The sequence below is a fragment of the Thecamonas trahens genome (assembly GCF_000142905.1).
Source record: "Thecamonas trahens ATCC 50062 unplaced genomic scaffold supercont1.6, whole genome shotgun sequence".
NCBI lineage: Eukaryota > Apusomonadida > Apusomonadidae > Thecamonas > Thecamonas trahens.
In genome coordinates this window covers 72,141-87,211 of record NW_013657674.1, presented here as the reverse complement: position 1 = coordinate 87,211, position 15,071 = coordinate 72,141, and the positions used below count along the sequence as shown (strand labels likewise).

The 15,071-nt window shown below is 63.8% G+C and overlaps 5 protein-coding genes across 5 annotated transcripts in view; 1 reads left to right on the top strand and 4 right to left on the bottom strand.

Moving 5' to 3' along the window:
- The window catches only part of AMSG_01473 (GTP-binding protein Parf), a gene marked incomplete at its 3' end in the record, with an annotated part of 3,496 nt that extends 3,204 nt beyond the window's left edge, over nt 1-292 (bottom strand). The window contains exon 1 of the mRNA XM_013906072.1: nt 85-292. Coding sequence (XP_013761526.1) covers nt 85-178 — 94 coding nt within the window. The 5' untranslated portion in view covers nt 179-292. The remainder of the gene's footprint in view (nt 1-84) is intronic.
- A 72-nt stretch (nt 293-364) lies between these two features.
- On the bottom strand, nt 365-4,818 carry AMSG_01472 (phytoene desaturase). The gene has a single exon (XM_013906071.1). It carries the CDS (start codon nt 4,802-4,804, stop codon nt 428-430), a length of 4,377 nt encoding a protein of 1,458 aa, XP_013761525.1. The 5' UTR covers nt 4,805-4,818; the 3' UTR covers nt 365-427.
- A 303-nt stretch (nt 4,819-5,121) lies between these two features.
- On the bottom strand, nt 5,122-7,573 carry AMSG_01471 (calcineurin subunit A; the record flags this gene model as incomplete). The annotated part of the gene is made up of 2 exons (XM_013906070.1): nt 5,122-5,892; nt 5,934-7,573. 2 exons carry the CDS (start codon nt 7,571-7,573, stop codon nt 5,199-5,201), a joined length of 2,334 nt encoding a protein of 777 aa, XP_013761524.1. The 3' UTR covers nt 5,122-5,198.
- A 937-nt stretch (nt 7,574-8,510) lies between these two features.
- AMSG_01470 (ankyrin) lies at nt 8,511-13,022 on the top strand (the record flags this gene model as incomplete). Its single annotated transcript, XM_013906069.1, has 1 exon — nt 8,511-13,022. Exon 1 carries the CDS (start codon nt 8,559-8,561, stop codon nt 13,020-13,022), a length of 4,464 nt encoding a protein of 1,487 aa, XP_013761523.1. The 5' UTR covers nt 8,511-8,558.
- AMSG_01469 (uncharacterized protein) lies at nt 12,746-14,707 on the bottom strand. The gene has a single exon (XM_013906068.1). The coding sequence runs from the start codon at nt 14,542-14,544 to the stop codon at nt 13,306-13,308; it is 1,239 nt and encodes a 412-aa protein (XP_013761522.1). The 5' UTR covers nt 14,545-14,707; the 3' UTR covers nt 12,746-13,305.
- Between the last annotated feature and the right edge of the window lie 364 nt (nt 14,708-15,071).

Genomic DNA, 15,071 nt, shown 5'->3' with positions numbered 1-15,071 from the left:
GCCACCACTATAGTAAGTACCCGTCCCTCCCCTCCCCTCCCCCCCTCCCCCCCCCCCTCCGCCCCCCTCCTCACCCACACGTACTGTTGTACTGCACACCATGCTTGAACCTCCGCTGCAGTTCAGGGGTTAGCTGCTCCACGTCCCTGTCGAGCACAGTGCTCTGTTCCTGGCCCATACTCTCCACAACTCGGTCTCGGTCTCGGTCTCGAGCTTGGTCGCCTGTCTCTTCTTCTTTGCCCCTCTCTGTCTCTTCTCTCTCTCACGCACTCTCTCGCGGCCGCCGGCGACAAGTGGCCGGTCGACACGGTCTCGTGTGTCTCCGACGAGCAGCTGCGATACCCCATCACATTGGACTCAGCCATCGGGAGGTTGATCATCTTTTCATTGTCAGGCTCGACATCGACTTCAGAGGAACGGGCTGCTATCAGCTCTGAAGAGCAGCGCAGGCGACAAGCGCCATGTGCGGGGTAGCCATGACAGAGAGGAGAACAAAGACTCCACGGGTTGCACCTGACACGCCATGCACGAGCGACGTTCCGCCGGCCTGCCACGCCACAAACGCCCCCGCAACGATCGCGGCGACCACACACGCGCCGAGACTTGACCGCGACAATATCGCCGGCGCGAGTTGCGTCTGGACACGCACCACGTGCCGGAGCGCATGGAAGCCGTTAAAGTACACCATGAACCCGACAAGTGGAGGCGTCGTCCCAAACAGCACGTTGAGCATAACAAGGTCCGCGAGGCCCACCGCAGCCGCCCTCGTCTCCAGCCGCTGAACATGCCGCGCCGCGCTGCCCACCACCGCCACGAAATGCGCCCATCGCAACAGTGAGAGCAGCGTCATCAGCATCCCAAGTTCTTGTCCATCCACCAGGTCGGCAAACACAGCCGCCACCTGCGCCCGATGCGTCGTGGTTGCCACCAGAAACGCTCCGCCGCGCGCAAACACCTCAATCGCATGAATGAGCCACGTTGCATCGCACATGCTGCCTACAGGGGCGTCACCTTCACCGAAATGCGCGATCGAGAGCGCGAGAAATAGGCTGAGCGCTGCCACAGGCGCTGCCTCCCACACAGCATACATTGCACCCATCAGCACCACATATACGGCCCAGCTGGCAGCCATGCCACCGGCACGCCGAGTAAAGCTCGCCCCAGACAGCACCAGGAGCGGGTCCAGTGCGCCATGCGGGAGCCCGATGGCGCAAGTCGTCACCACCAGCGCAGCCGCTTGCGACTCGAGCGAGATCTCCGCCCCGCAAACCCACAACGCAAGCACCACAGTCGCTGCAATGCCGTGTGAAAACGCTGCCAGCATGGTCTCACTGCTCACATTCGTCGGCGGCATGAGCATCTCGAGCACCACTGCGGTAAGCGCTACGCCACGCGCCTCGGCCCGTCGGCATGCGTCCACTGCTAGTGTGAGCCCCCAAGCACACATAGTCGATGTCACCACGAAAAACAGCGCCTCTTCGACAGGCAGATCCTGTGCCAGCTCGCCGATCGACGCCTCGGGCGCAATGCGCCACAGCCCATGCGAGATCGACCACATGTCGATCACACACAGTGCACTCGCTGACGTCGCCACTGTCGGCAGCCACACCCGCCACTCATGCAGCAGCACTCCTGCGCCAGCCGCCCACTGCAGCGCTAGCACCGGCAACGCCCACACTGCGATGAGTCCCAGGTACTCGGTCCCGCGGCCGCTCGCCGCACGCGCACCAGCCAGCCACGCGCCGGCCAGTACTCCCAGCCCCAGCCGCCGCCGGCGCGTAACCGCCTCTCCACTCCACCGCTGTTCGCCACGGTCATCGCTCTGGCTCGCCATCACCACCCAAACGCCGCCCACCAGCAGCGTTTCCAGCACAAAGAATGCGTACTCTTCGACCGGCACCCAGCCGACCACCCCGACAACAGCTGCAGCGCCACCGTAGCCCCACACCTGCCGATACACGAGGTAATTGTCCCACGGCGTCGTGTACACAAACGCCACCAGCGCCAGAGCTGCACTCCACATCCCGCCTGCGGCCAAGAGTCTTGTCGGCGCCCGGCGCACCGCCACAGCCCACACCCCACACACAAGCGGAATCGTGACCACGGCGTGGAGCCCGGCGTAGGAGACCATGCTCGGCAGCATCCACCTCTCCGACTCGCTCAACGCGGCCGCCAAAAAGGCAACGCCAGCCAGAGGCTCGGCAAGAGCCACAGCACAACAAAGCACCGCGGCGTAAGTCTTGGCCAGCGTTATCCGCAGCAGTGGTAGGAGCGGTACCATTCGAGCTGCAAGCTCCAGCTTGCGACGTCCAGACACAACCACACGCCCGCTAAACACGTTGTACTCGGCGCTTCGAATCGCAGGGTGTAACTCCGAGTACATTGCTCGCGCGAGTGCCACCACCGGCCTCACATCGCCTGGCAGCATGGCAATTCCGACGTCTGCTGACGCGTAGCAAGCCTCGGCCTTGGCCATCACCGTCTCGATCGTTCCGCGCCACCCGGGCGCGTCGGGTGCGCGTGCCGCAAGCGTCACCCCATGTGCCCGGCACTCTTCCCGCGGCACATATTCGCGCCCGAGCTCCAGGTCCTCGCCGATGTCGCGGATCATGTTTGTCAGCTGAAAGCCATACCCAAGATCGCGGGCATGGGCCAGTGCCTTGGCTCGCGCTCTCTTTGCCTTCTCGTCGTCACCCGGGATGAGTAGTGGGAGCATAAAGTCGCCGATGACAGCCGCCGAGCCGCGCATGTACTCCCACGTCTCGTCCCACGTCTCGCACACCTTGGTCTCCACGTCCATGCTCATTGACGCGAAAAAGGTGGCAAACAAATTCGCCGAGTATCCGCGTCGGCGAACCGTCTCAATCACCGCTGGAAGCACGGGATGCTCGTGATACTCGCCTGCGCCCGCCTCAAGCCCGGCCCAGAACGCGGCCATAAACTTGCCCAGCGCAGCCCGCTTGGCCTCGGCGCTCGCACCCACAACATCGACACAGTCGTCGGCAACCCGGAACAGGGCGTACATGGCAGCCGTATCCACAAACCGCACCGGATCAAAAAGCGTCGACGCCAAAAAGTACGTCCGCCCGTGTCGGTAAAACAGCGAGATGCAGTGCGCGTACGACGCAACACGTGTGGAGAGCAAGACCGCTGCAAGCACGGCCGCATGCAGCACTACTGCTCCGCACGCCACCCACTTGGCGCCAACCAGCATGAAATTCACAAGCTCGGTGCTATGTGAGTGTGAGGAAAGCTGTTCGTCGAGCACGCCTGCCGCGACGATGCCGGAAATCATCGACGGCGGCACGCCCGGCCCAGGATTGGTCATGTGCCCGGCAAACACCATGTTGCGTGCGCCACTTGTCATCGACGGCTTGAAGACCAGCGACTGCGAGAGGATGTTGGCGAGGCCAAAGGCGTTGCCGCGGAGCGCATGAAAATCGAGCTCAAACTCGCTAGTCCCGTACGACGCATTGTAGGCAAGCACACTCCGGATAGAAGCGCCCGATGCCAGAGGCGTCCGGGCATCCATGCGATCCAGCACCTGCTCGAGGACTGCCGCTCGTAACGCCGGCGTGTCGGTCCCGTTGAGAGCGTATGCCATCGGCACAAGAACAAAGAGCGCGTCGCCGCCGGGAGGCGCAGTCGCGCCCTCCGGAGCCGTCCGCGCCGCCGCTGTCACGTAGAACGTTGGCGCCGCCGCATGCTGGCCAAAGTCAAACACTTGGCTCAGGTGCTCGTCGAGGCCAGTGTCAAAGAAGAACGTGTGGTGGCCGAGCCCCGGCAGAGCCTCCTCGAGACCCAGGAAGAAGAGCATGCACGATGGCGAGAGCTGCCGCCGTGCCCAGTACCGCGATGTGTATCGCCGGAGATGCTGCGGGAGAAGCTCTTGCTCAACATAGTGGTAGTCGGCGGCCGCAAGAACGCCGTCGACGCTGACGCACTGCTGTGGAGTACACACCGACGAAATGTGCGATTCGGTGGCACTAAGCTTGATCACAGGCTCGTTAGTGCGAATCACCACACCGGCGGCCGTAGCAGCGTTCGCCAGCTCGCGCGCCGGCGCAGAGAGTCCACCCGCAGGGTACCATGTTCCGCGGGCATGCCCCGCGTAGGTCATGAGCGAGTACAGCGCCGGGGCGTCGCGTGGAGACGCGCCAATGAAAATCGCCGGCCACTTGAGCAGCATGCGAAGAAGTGGCGAGGCCGTGTGTGCTGCCACATGCGACTCAAAAGAGCCAAGCATGTCCGACGTAAGCGCCGCCGCCGCCAGTCCCGGATCGATCAGTTCGGTCCAGGAGATCATCGGCTTCCACAGCCACTCGTCCACGGCAGCCTTGTACTTGATACTAGCCTCATCAAAGAGTGCGCGTAGAGTGTGGCCCGGATCAAGTTCATCCGCCAGGTCTAGCAGCTGCGGGAGCGAGCCCGGGACCTGGACGGTGGCCTCGTTCGGCAGCACAACAGTGTACGCCGGATCGAGGCGAGTCATCGCCAGCTGAGAAACCAGGCCATATCGATCCAGTACGGCATCATACAGCTCAGGCATCCACCACCATGATGGCCCGGCATCAAAGACAAACCGGCCATCGGGCGAGGTGACGACCTGGGCTCTCCCGCCGACCTGGGCTAGCTTCTCGAACACCGTCACGTTGTAGCCTCGTTGAGCCAGTTCCAGCGCCGCCGAGAGCCCAGCATACCCGGCACCGATCACAACCACATGTTGACGCGCATCATCGCTTCCAGCACCCCGCCGCCCGTCATTGCCATGCAGACCGCTCGCAGTGCCCCCAGCTGAAGCCATGACCACCGACAGGAGAAGGATCAATGCGACGCACCGAACGTCAGCTCTTGTCAGACACGCCTGCCACGGAGCCGGGTGTTGCCGCCATGGACGTGGGAGGCCATGCATGCCAGTCCCAGAGGGGGGTGGGGGCATGTGTGAAGAGGCGGAGTGGGGAGATGAGTGGCGTGACGGCTCGTCGGTGTAGGTGCGGGAGGGAGCGTGGTCCCGGCAGTGGGCGGGGGATCGCGACTCTGGCTGTGTCAGCTGAGATAGGGCCATCACAGTGACATGGCCCCATCTCGGCTGACACAGCCAGAGCAAGGGCTTGGCTGAGATGGGCTAGGATTTATCGAGGAGGATGGTGGTTGATGGGCGATGGTGGCACAGGGCGTGACAACAAACAGCTGTGCAGCTAGACATCATAGGTGATTTCCTCGACCTCGTTCTGGGCCTCGGCGAGGATCGAGTAGGCGAGATGGTCAAAGCCCTTGGCCCAGTTGGAGCCGGTCTTGCGCTTGAGCTTGTCGCGGCGGAAGGCACGGACGGAGGGCGACTTGGAGTGGGAGAGGACCTCGAGCAGGTTAGCCTTGAGGTAGTCCCAGTCCGAGGTGGCCTCCTGCAGGTCGGCGAGGGTGACGTCGTGGCCACGTGCGCGCATGACGGCGATGAACTTACGGGCCTCGATGGTGGAGCGGAGGTGGACGAGCGAGACGGTCTTGAGGATCTTGGGATGGAAGTGAGAGAGGTAGACGAGGAAGGCCTCCATGACGTAGTTCTTCTCAAACGGCTTGGTCAGGTGAGCGCCGTTGTGGTAAACGGGATGGAAGGACCAGGTGTACTCCTTGAGCGAGAGCTTGTTGCCCTTGTCAAACTTGGCGACGCCGCCCATGGCGAGCGACTGGTCAACGTAGTTGGGGGCGGAGAAGACGGTGATAACGGCCGGGATGCCAAACGGGCCGGGCTTGGAGACTGAGTAGCCGGGCTTCTGCTGGTGGCCGCGGATGATGCCGCGGATGTTGTTGCGGGCGAGGAAGGCCTTGGTGGCGGCGAGCGAGAAGGTGTAGATGTTGCGGCCACGCTTGGACTTTGCCCAATCGCGCTTGGAGCTTCCGCCCGAGGCCGAGTCAGAAGCGTCGTCGTCGACGACCTTGTCGAGGCGCCACTTTGCGTCCGAGCCCTTGGGTGGGCCTCGTCGTCGTCGCTAAAGTCGTGGTCGGGCGCCGGATCGTTCCACATGATCTCCTTGAGCTTGCCCTTAGCAATGCGCTCGTCCTCGGGTGTGCGGTCAAAGGTGGCGAGCTTGGAGACCTTGGGGAAGGCCTTGGCAATGCCACCGTGGCAGCAGAAGAACTTGTGGCCCGATCCAGGCGTCGACTCGAGAAGGGCGCACGGCGACATGGACTGGTACATGTTGATGAGCGAGTCGAGCATCTTCTGCGAGAGCTTCCGGGTGATCTCCGATCCGGAGCCGGAGGCCTTTGCGGCCTGCGACGCCGACTCGTGGTTCCCGCGGAGCATGAAGACCTTGTCCGGGTAGCGGAGGACGGCGGCGAGGAGGAAGAGCACGGTCTCGGTCGAAAAGTAGCCGCGGTCGACGTAGTCGCCGAGGAAGAGGTATTTGCGGTCGCCGAGAGCGCCGCCAGCCTCAAAGATGTTGCGGAGGTCAAAGAACTGACCGTGGATGTCACCGACGACGGTGATCGGGCCCGCGACCTCGATCATGGTCGGCTGGGCCTGAAAGTGGCGGGTCGCCTTCTTGACCAGCTTTTTGGCAAACGAGTCCGAGATGGCACCCTCGTGCTCAAAGTGCTTAAAGATGACGTCGAGGTCCAGCTCGCCATCGGCGCCGACAGCGTCGCCCCACGAGAGCTTGTTGGTCCGCGGGTGGTAGAGGACATGGACTTGGGTCTCGTTCGCCTCCATGCCGAGCTCGCCGCACGTGGTCCCGTCCTTGGCCTCGAGCTCAAAGCCGTTGTGGAAGAGGCGGACGTTGGCGACGGGCTCGGCGGCAGCCTTGGCCACAGCCTTGTGCAGCTCCTTGACGGTGAGCGCCGGCTGGAACTCGATGTCGTACGTCTTGCCGAGGAAGAACTCATGAGCGGCAATGGTGGGCACACCGCCGGCGCGCTGGCCGGCTCGGCGCTTGGGGCCACCGCGGCGCTTGCGGCTCTTGGGCGCGTTGTCCGAGACGGTGTCCGAACCGGAGCCCGAGCCCGAGAGGTCAGAGAGCTCGTCGATGGTGCCCTCGTGGCCAAGCGCACGCGCGAAAGCCTCCAGCGAGAGCTCCTTGCGCTCCTCGGATTCAAGGACTGAAATGAGCTTCTTGCGTGCGCTGCGGTCGGCCGACGCCGCCACCTGCTGGGTGTAGAGCGGGTTGACGCCGTGGAGCGTGCGGAGGTTGGCCTCGTCGATCATGCCAATTGACGATCCCGAGGACTTGGCGTACTTGGCCCGTCCCGCCTTGCTCATCAGCTTGCCCAGCGCCTTTTCGGTGAGCAGGCCGCTGCCACCGGTGGCGTAGCGGTAGACCTCCCAGATCAGCCGGTAGTTGTCGGCCTGAGCCTCGGACATGATCTTGCAAAACTCAAAGAACGAGATCTGGCCATCGTCGTCAACGTCGGCCTCGGCCATCAGCTCGTCGACATCGGCCACGTCGTCGTCGGTCGAAATCGCCGCCGCCAGCGCACCCAGCTCGTCGGCCGTGATGTAGCCCGAGCCGTCGGCGTCGAGCTCATCAAACTTGACCCGGAAGGTGGCAATCTGCTCCTGCGTCAGCCCAAGGCCCATCACTGCCGAGTCTGAGCACGAGCCCGAGCCCGAGCCCGAACCGTAGCCCGAGCTCGAGTCCGATCCCGATGCTGAGCCGCAAGAAGCCGACGAGGAGGCTGAGGCCGAGGCCGAAGCAGCCGACGACGACGACGAGGAGGAGGAAGAAGAAGACGAGGACGAAGAAGAAGAAGATGAAGACGTCATGCTGAGCACTGTTTCTGAAGGTGACGACAGAGAAAAGTGTGCGAGTCTGGTACCGAGAAGAGGAGGAGGAGAAGGGCTCGCCTTGCAGTGGCTACGGTTGGAAACGGCGTGGGTTGCCACCCCATCCCCCCCCCCCCATCCCCTTCCGCCCGCCCGCCTGTCGCATCAGCTTTTCGTTCGGACTCCAAGAGATGGTTGGTTGCTGAGCTGCAGTGGTGGGAAAGGCGCAGCATGATGATGGGAAGGTTGGTGGGATGGAGGTTGGGATAAAGTAGTTGGGACGATGTGGGAATGAGGATGGGGTGCGGGTCATTACATACAGTGGTTCTCGTGGTCGTGGTCGTTCTCGTGGCCGTGGTCGTTCTCGTGGTCGTGGTCGCTGTCCTTCATCCGCCTCACCGAGCCGACTATGGCCGAAATCAATGGCTCGGTGGCCGAACGCCGAAAGGGCTGGGCCAAACGCATCAACTTTGGGATGAGACCCACCATTGCAGGCGCAAGGTGTAGCCTCCCGGAGCTGTTTGACATCAACTGTGTCGCCTATACTGCCTGCACATCCAAAACTGCAGTGATCCACAACCGAAAGTATATGTTGGCCTTGTGCCATGGTCTGATTGGTGTTGACGACTGATTTGAATGCGCTATGCCGTGTATGGCCGGTGGGGGTGCCCCGGCGAGTCGCGGAACACCGCGCAGCGGGGGGGGGACGGCGACTGATTGGAGGCTCGACAGCGGAAGTAGACGGCGCACCAGTTGTCGCAGGCGAACAAGCCGACGGCAGCTGGGACAGAGACAAAGCATGAGCAAGAAAAAGAGCAAGAGCAAGAGCAAGGGCAAGGGCAGCCGGAGCAAGAAGTCCCGCAAGCGCTCACTGCCGCCCGTGCCTGTGGCAGACACAGCCTCGGCCTCAGCCTCGGCCTCGGCCTCGGCACCAGCACCGGCACCGGCACCAGCACCAGCATCGGCATCGGCATCGGCGTCGGCATCGGCGTCAGGTGCAGCGCATGAGGAGAGTGATGGCTCCAGAGACGACGGCAGCAGACGGGAGGAGGATGGCCGTGACGACGGCGGTGACGGAGACACTGGCGATGATGTTGGCGAGAACAATGGCGATGAGGGGAGCACTGGCGAGGACACTGGCGAGAACGATGGCGACGAGGACGACGATGACGATGACGATGGTGGCAATGACCAAGGTGAGAACGAGGCGAAAGCCGAGGCTGGGTCGTCAGAGCCGTCGTCGGACAAGTCCGGCAGGTCCGGCGACAAGCAATCGTCGGACAAGTCAGTGGACGAGTCGTCGGACAAGCCTTCGTCGGAAACAAGCAAGTCAATGGTTGGTCAGGTTGCGCTGCAGTCAAAGCGACTGCCGACGCTGAGCAAGATGATTCGGCGGGGAACGGCGGTGAGCAAGATCCTGGCCTACGCCGCCGAGCACAAGGGTGCGCTGGTGGAGAAGGACTCGGCCGGATACCTCCCCATTCACCACGCGGTGGTCCGCGGCAATGCCGAGATTGTCCAGGCTGCGCTGTTGCCGGCGACACTCAACGCGCGGTCGCGCGCAGGCGAGACCCCGATCCTGCTGGCGGCCAAGTTTGAGAAGCTAGACGTGGCGTACGCGCTGCTCGAGTTTGTGGTGCCGGCCGAGGCGTCGGCGGCGCCGGCAGGGCTCGGCGATGAGATTTCGGTATCGGCTGTCCGGTTTGCCGGCGACGACGGCACCGAGGCCGACGAGACGCCGCGAGCTGGGCGGGCGTCGCTGCGAGCGTCGCTGCGGTCGGCACCGCGGTTTGCACATCTGCGGCTGGATGTGCGGACGCCCGAGCGGCGCGGGTTCAAGAACACCCCACTCCACTATGCGGCGCACAACGGGTTGCTTTACGTGGCCAAGGGCCTCGTTGAGGGTGGCGCCCTTGTCGACGCCTTTGCACGCGACAACACAACTCCGCTGCAGCTGGCGGCAAGCCGTGGCTCGATGGCGCTTGTCCAGCTGCTCATCGGCGCCGGCGCCGACGTCAACTACTACAACGCCAGCGGCTCTGCACTCGAGTGTGCCATCAAGGCCCGCCATCTCGACGTAGCCGCGTTTCTGCTCGAGAATGGTGCTCTACTGCGGTCACGATCGTCGCGCATGCTTCGAACGCGCGATAAGGAAGGCAGCACTCTGCTGCACGTTGCCGCCGGTGCCAACTACGTCCGCGCAGTCTCGGCGCTCCTCGAGGCTGGGGCTGATCCCGAGATTACGGTCCACACCGCACGGTCGACGCCACTCCATGCCGCCGCCCGCGCAGGTCACAACCTTGTCGTGGCGCTGCTGGTCAACACGGGGACCACGGTCGGGCTGCTCAAGTCTGCACTCAACACGCCTGACGCGTCGGGCCGGACGCCGATGGACTACGCGTGCGAACGCGGTTACTCGCGGGCTGTCCGGGTTTTCCGCAAACTTGGAGCAGTCGTCACTGTTGCCCACATCAACGCGGCGTGCGAGGGTGGCCAGACCGAGCTTGTCGGCTCGCTCCTCACCCATGTCAAGGACTTTCACGTCGAGTCGCGGCACTCGGGCTTTCTCATGGTGCTGGCCAAGGCACTGCCTTCGGCGAAGCGGCTGCGAAAGCTGACGCTGGTGGCGTGCGACATGGGTGACGCAGGTGCGCTGCTCATCGAGTCGCTCTCGGGCCTCCGTCGGTTCCACACGCTGGTGCTGGAGCGGACGACGCTCGCTGACCTGGCGCCCACCTCCGGCTTTGTGCCGTCGCTCGCACGCTGGCTGGACTACCGAGTTCCAGCGCCGGCTGCCCTGCGGACGCTGCATCTGCTTGCGTGCGGACTCAACGCACAACAGGGCAAGGCGCTTGCTGCTGCGCTGCGCAACAACGCAACTCTGGAGGAGTTGCGTCTCGATGGCAACAATCTCACGACGCTGGACTCGGTCCGCTCGCTCATGGCAGCCTTTCGCAACCACCCGCACCTCAAGAGCGCATCACTCAAGCGGGTCTTTGGCGCAGGTCGGTACTGCGAGCTTCTCTCGGTCTATCTCGCGTACCTGGTCTTTGGTCTCTTTGTCATGATCTCCGGCATTCTCCTCGCCGCGCAAGAGTACGCGTCGGCGTCTCGCGAGTACCATGGCTCATCCATTGCGTGCCGCCCGTGCTATGGTTCGTACGCCAAGCGGCGCGCCCGCCGCGCCCGCCGCGCTGCTCGGTGGGCTGCCGCTCTCCAGCCTGATGGCGACTCGGCCTCGGCGTCCTCCTCGCAGCGAGACTCGTGTGATGATGACGACTCGGACTTTGTCGATCTCGGCTCGTACTCGGACTCGGAGTCTGAGGAGCAAGAGGAAGAGGCAAGGCGAAGCAGCAAATCGAGCCGCAAGAACAAGCGCACGCGGGCGAGCAAGAGCAAGAAGAGCAGAAAGAGCAGAAAGAGCAACAAGGGCAAGAGCAATAAGGGCAAAGCCACCGTCTCGAGCTCGCTCTCATTGACGCCATCGGATGCATCACGGGCTGTGTCGGCGTCATCCACTACACCCGTTTCTAGCGACTCTGTCGACATGAGCGCCAGCGGGGCGATGCGAAAGCGGTCCACCAAGGGCAAGCGGTCCACCAAGGGCAAGCGGTCCACCAAGGGCAAGCGGTCCACCAAGGGCAAGCGCACTGCCAAGGGCAAACGCACTACCAAGGGTAAGCGCACTACCAAGGGCAAGCGGTCCACCAAGGGCAAACGCTCGATCAAAACGGAAGCCACCGACGGTCTCGCAACATGGGGCAAGGTCAAGTCGTCGTCATCGTCCGGGTCGTCGGTGACGTACTCGGACTCGGGCCTGCGGAGGAAGCACGGCTTTGACATTGCGTCGGCAGCCAAGCGGTCTGAAGCGACACTGCTGCCGTCGCTCATGTGCTGCGATCCGTGCACCGGCCGGCTGGCCGACCACCCGTCGAACGCGTCGTCGTCCGAGGCTGATGCCGACAGGCTGAACACTGCCCGCCGTGGCCCGACCGGCTTTGGCATCGACTTTAGTCGGGCGATGGCGGCGCCGATGGTGACCAAGCTCGGCACCCAGATGTCTGCACACCTCGGCACCTTTGCGCTCCTCCTCTTTCCGTGGATCTTCCCGTTCTGGATCATGCGCGCGGTTGCGCCGTCGTCGTGGGAGCAGGTGGCCGGCCTGGGCACCGGCGTCTTCCTCGGCGCCCTCCTCTGCTGGATGGTGCTTGTCTTTGTCCTCGCCCGGGCCGACAAGTTTGGTACCTTTACCTCGATCAACAACCCACCCACCCGGGTCAGGCCCAACTTTCGCAACGCCTGCGCTTTGTTCTTCATCGTTGTCGAGTTTGCCCAGCTGACCTCACTCTCGCTCATTCCGGCGGTCGAGGTCTACCCATCCGAGTCGTCTGTAGACACCATTTTCAACCCGTTTGTGCTCGACCTCGGCGGCTCGCGATTTCTGCTCGCCTACTGGCTCTCGGCCACCATTGCGCTGCTTTGGTGGCTGCTGGCGTCATACCTGGCGGTCAACGCACTCTCCGCCAATCTTGCGGGTGCGCTGTCGTCGATCGTGTGGTGCGAGGACATCTCGCGGTTCCTCGCCCACACTCTCTTTCTTGCGGTCACGGTCAACATGTTCCGCATGTTCAAATGCGATTACTCGAATGTCGGCAGCCCATTCCTTGCGGCTGACCCCTCGCTCGAGTGCTGGGGCACAGGTCACTCGCTCTACGTTGCGTTCACCATGACCATCCTCATGGTCTACGTCTTTTCTTCAGCCTTTATCGGCCTCTCGTTTACCGTCGACTACTCGGGCGAGACCGATGCCCAGTTTGTGGCGCTCTACACGCTCGGCGAGCGCATTGTCAAGCTCGTCGCGTCGGTCGGCGTCGTTGTCCTCACCGAGTCCAAGGCCATCGGCTTGGTCGTCCTTGCACTTGGCATTGCGCTCCTCGCCGCCGTTACCCACCGCTACCAGCCATGCCCGATTCGCTGGGTCAACACCTACAAGGTCATCTTTTACGCCCTCTCGTTCTGGTCTGTCGCGGTCGCTGCCCTCGGCGTCGCACTCGACGCCCACCAATCCTGGGCCCTCTTCATCGTTCTCCTCATCGGGTGGGGCCTGGTCCTGCTGGTTGCTGGCGGCGTTGGCCCCGTCATCGTCTCAATCTGTCGCCGGCAGGCCATCACCGACGACTCGGACGGTGACGTCCGCCGGCCGAGCCGCCGCAACGACGACGACGCCTACGAGTACACCTACGAGAGCTACGCCAGTGTGTAATGACTGCCGGGCGCCACCGAATGGACCGTAAACGCCACGTCGCCATCAAACGCGCGCTGTCGCGGAAGCAGTAGTGTGTGCACCGCATAGCTGCCAGCATCCATACCTGCGTCAGGTCCTGGCGTGCACACGATGCGCCAAGGCTTGACCAGCGCGCGCGGCCCATCGTCACCCAGGTCGGCCACATCGAGCGTCTCGATGCCGAGACGTTCACCGGTGTGCGCAGACCAGACTGAAATCGACGGCTGAAGAGTACCACTGCCGCGCCCGCCATAGAGTCCAGTCAGCCCAAGCATGTGAGCGCCGTCGGGCGTGAACGAGTACCGCGCCCCTCAGCGGCAGCAGCGGCAAACTTGAAGAGCGGCGTCGACGAGCGAATATCCCACAGCGACGCGGTCGAAGGGCCGTGAGTCCCGAATCGGCCGGCACTCGCCGGTGTTGACAGACCCCATGGACCCCAGGGCGCCACAAACGGCGCAATACGGTGGGTGTGCGACCCGGATGCTCGCGGAAGCTCAAAGGTAATAGCAGGCGAGAGCGACGGCGCGCGAACGTCGTGGGCAGACAGAGCCTGTCCACCACCATCGCGCGAGGTGGCGCCAACAAGGAGCAGCTGTGCATGTGGCTCGTACGCAAGGCTCGCCACAACCCGGTGGGCGCGCGACGGAAGGCGCGCAACGCGCAAGATCCGTCCGGACTCTGCGTCGAGCGCAAAGACGTTGCGGTCAGATGCCGAGAGAAAGGCGCTCATCTCAGGCAGAGCGCCTGGCGATGAAACAAGGTCACGGCCAGGCAAGCACCGCATCGCGGCGTTGGCATGAAAGACGGTGATGGGAGTTTCGTGAGAGACAACAACGATGCCGGTGCGAACGACATCCTCGTCGGCGGTCACCCGCAGCACCACCGGCGCCGGCAGCGACGGGAGGACCGCCGTCGGCGCTTCGAGCATGGTCTCGCACTGCCAGGTCGCAGTCCGCGCCGACACAGCGCTGCTGCTCAAGACCATGCCAAATCGTTGCGGCGAGTACACAATGAGCGATGTCGGGAACGCGCCCGGCATGCGCGGTCCGGACACCATTGTGGGCGAGACCGCCACGGCCTCGCTGCTCCACACTACAGGCTCGTCCATGACGCACACGCTTGCGGTTGGACCCTGCAGCGGCGCAACACTCAGCAGCGACCGACGCAGCTTGGAAGATCGGGCAAGGCCGAGCGCTCGCTGTATCCGCCACGCCATGGCCGATGGTGGGCGTGGCAGCATCGCAGGCTCGGGCGAAGGGGGGGGCTCCCGTCGAGCCGGCGTCGGCGACGACGACGGGCCGGCGGACGAGGTGGCCCACGGCGGCGCCGATCCGGTCGACGGCAGCGCAAAGTACCGATCACGAACCGGATCGTAGACGAGGCCCGGGAGCACTGGCATGTCAGCCACTGCGCGACCGGCTGCGGCGGCCACGCTCGCCTGGGTCCGCTCCAGCACCGTCTGAGGAGGGAGTTCTGCCCGGGCAAACATCCGCGAATCCATCTCATCGTCGTCTGCATCGATTTCATCGTCATCTCTTCCGCGCTGCCAGTGCCGTCTCTGGTGGTGCGAGCCTTGACCACGGCCCCGTCCCCGTCTCTGGAATCCCCGTCCCCGTCCTCGTCCTCGTCGCCGTCCTCCTCGTCCGCCTCTGCGCCGTCGTTCCCGTCCCCGTCCCCGGCCCCGTCCCCGTCCCCGTCTCTGGTCGCGGTGTCCTCTGTGCGACTCGCCGCGTTCAGATTGGGGCATGGGAGTGGACGGGGTGGGGTGTGGAGGGTGTCGAGCGGTGGGGGGTGGCGGGGTGCGGTGTGCGGGTGGTGGTGGTGGCGGTGGTGGCTGTCGGTCATCTGGTTCGTGTCGAGTTGTGTCGCGTTGCGGTCGGCTGCGGCCGCATCCTGCTCCTGCCGTGACCCCCCCCGACACAGTGACCCGCTCTCGTTATACCCTAGTCAGAGCACCAGAGGAGACGCACCCTTTTCCCACGTTCCACACTGCCCACTCACTGTCAAGAAGGTAGCCGCGGCGGCAGT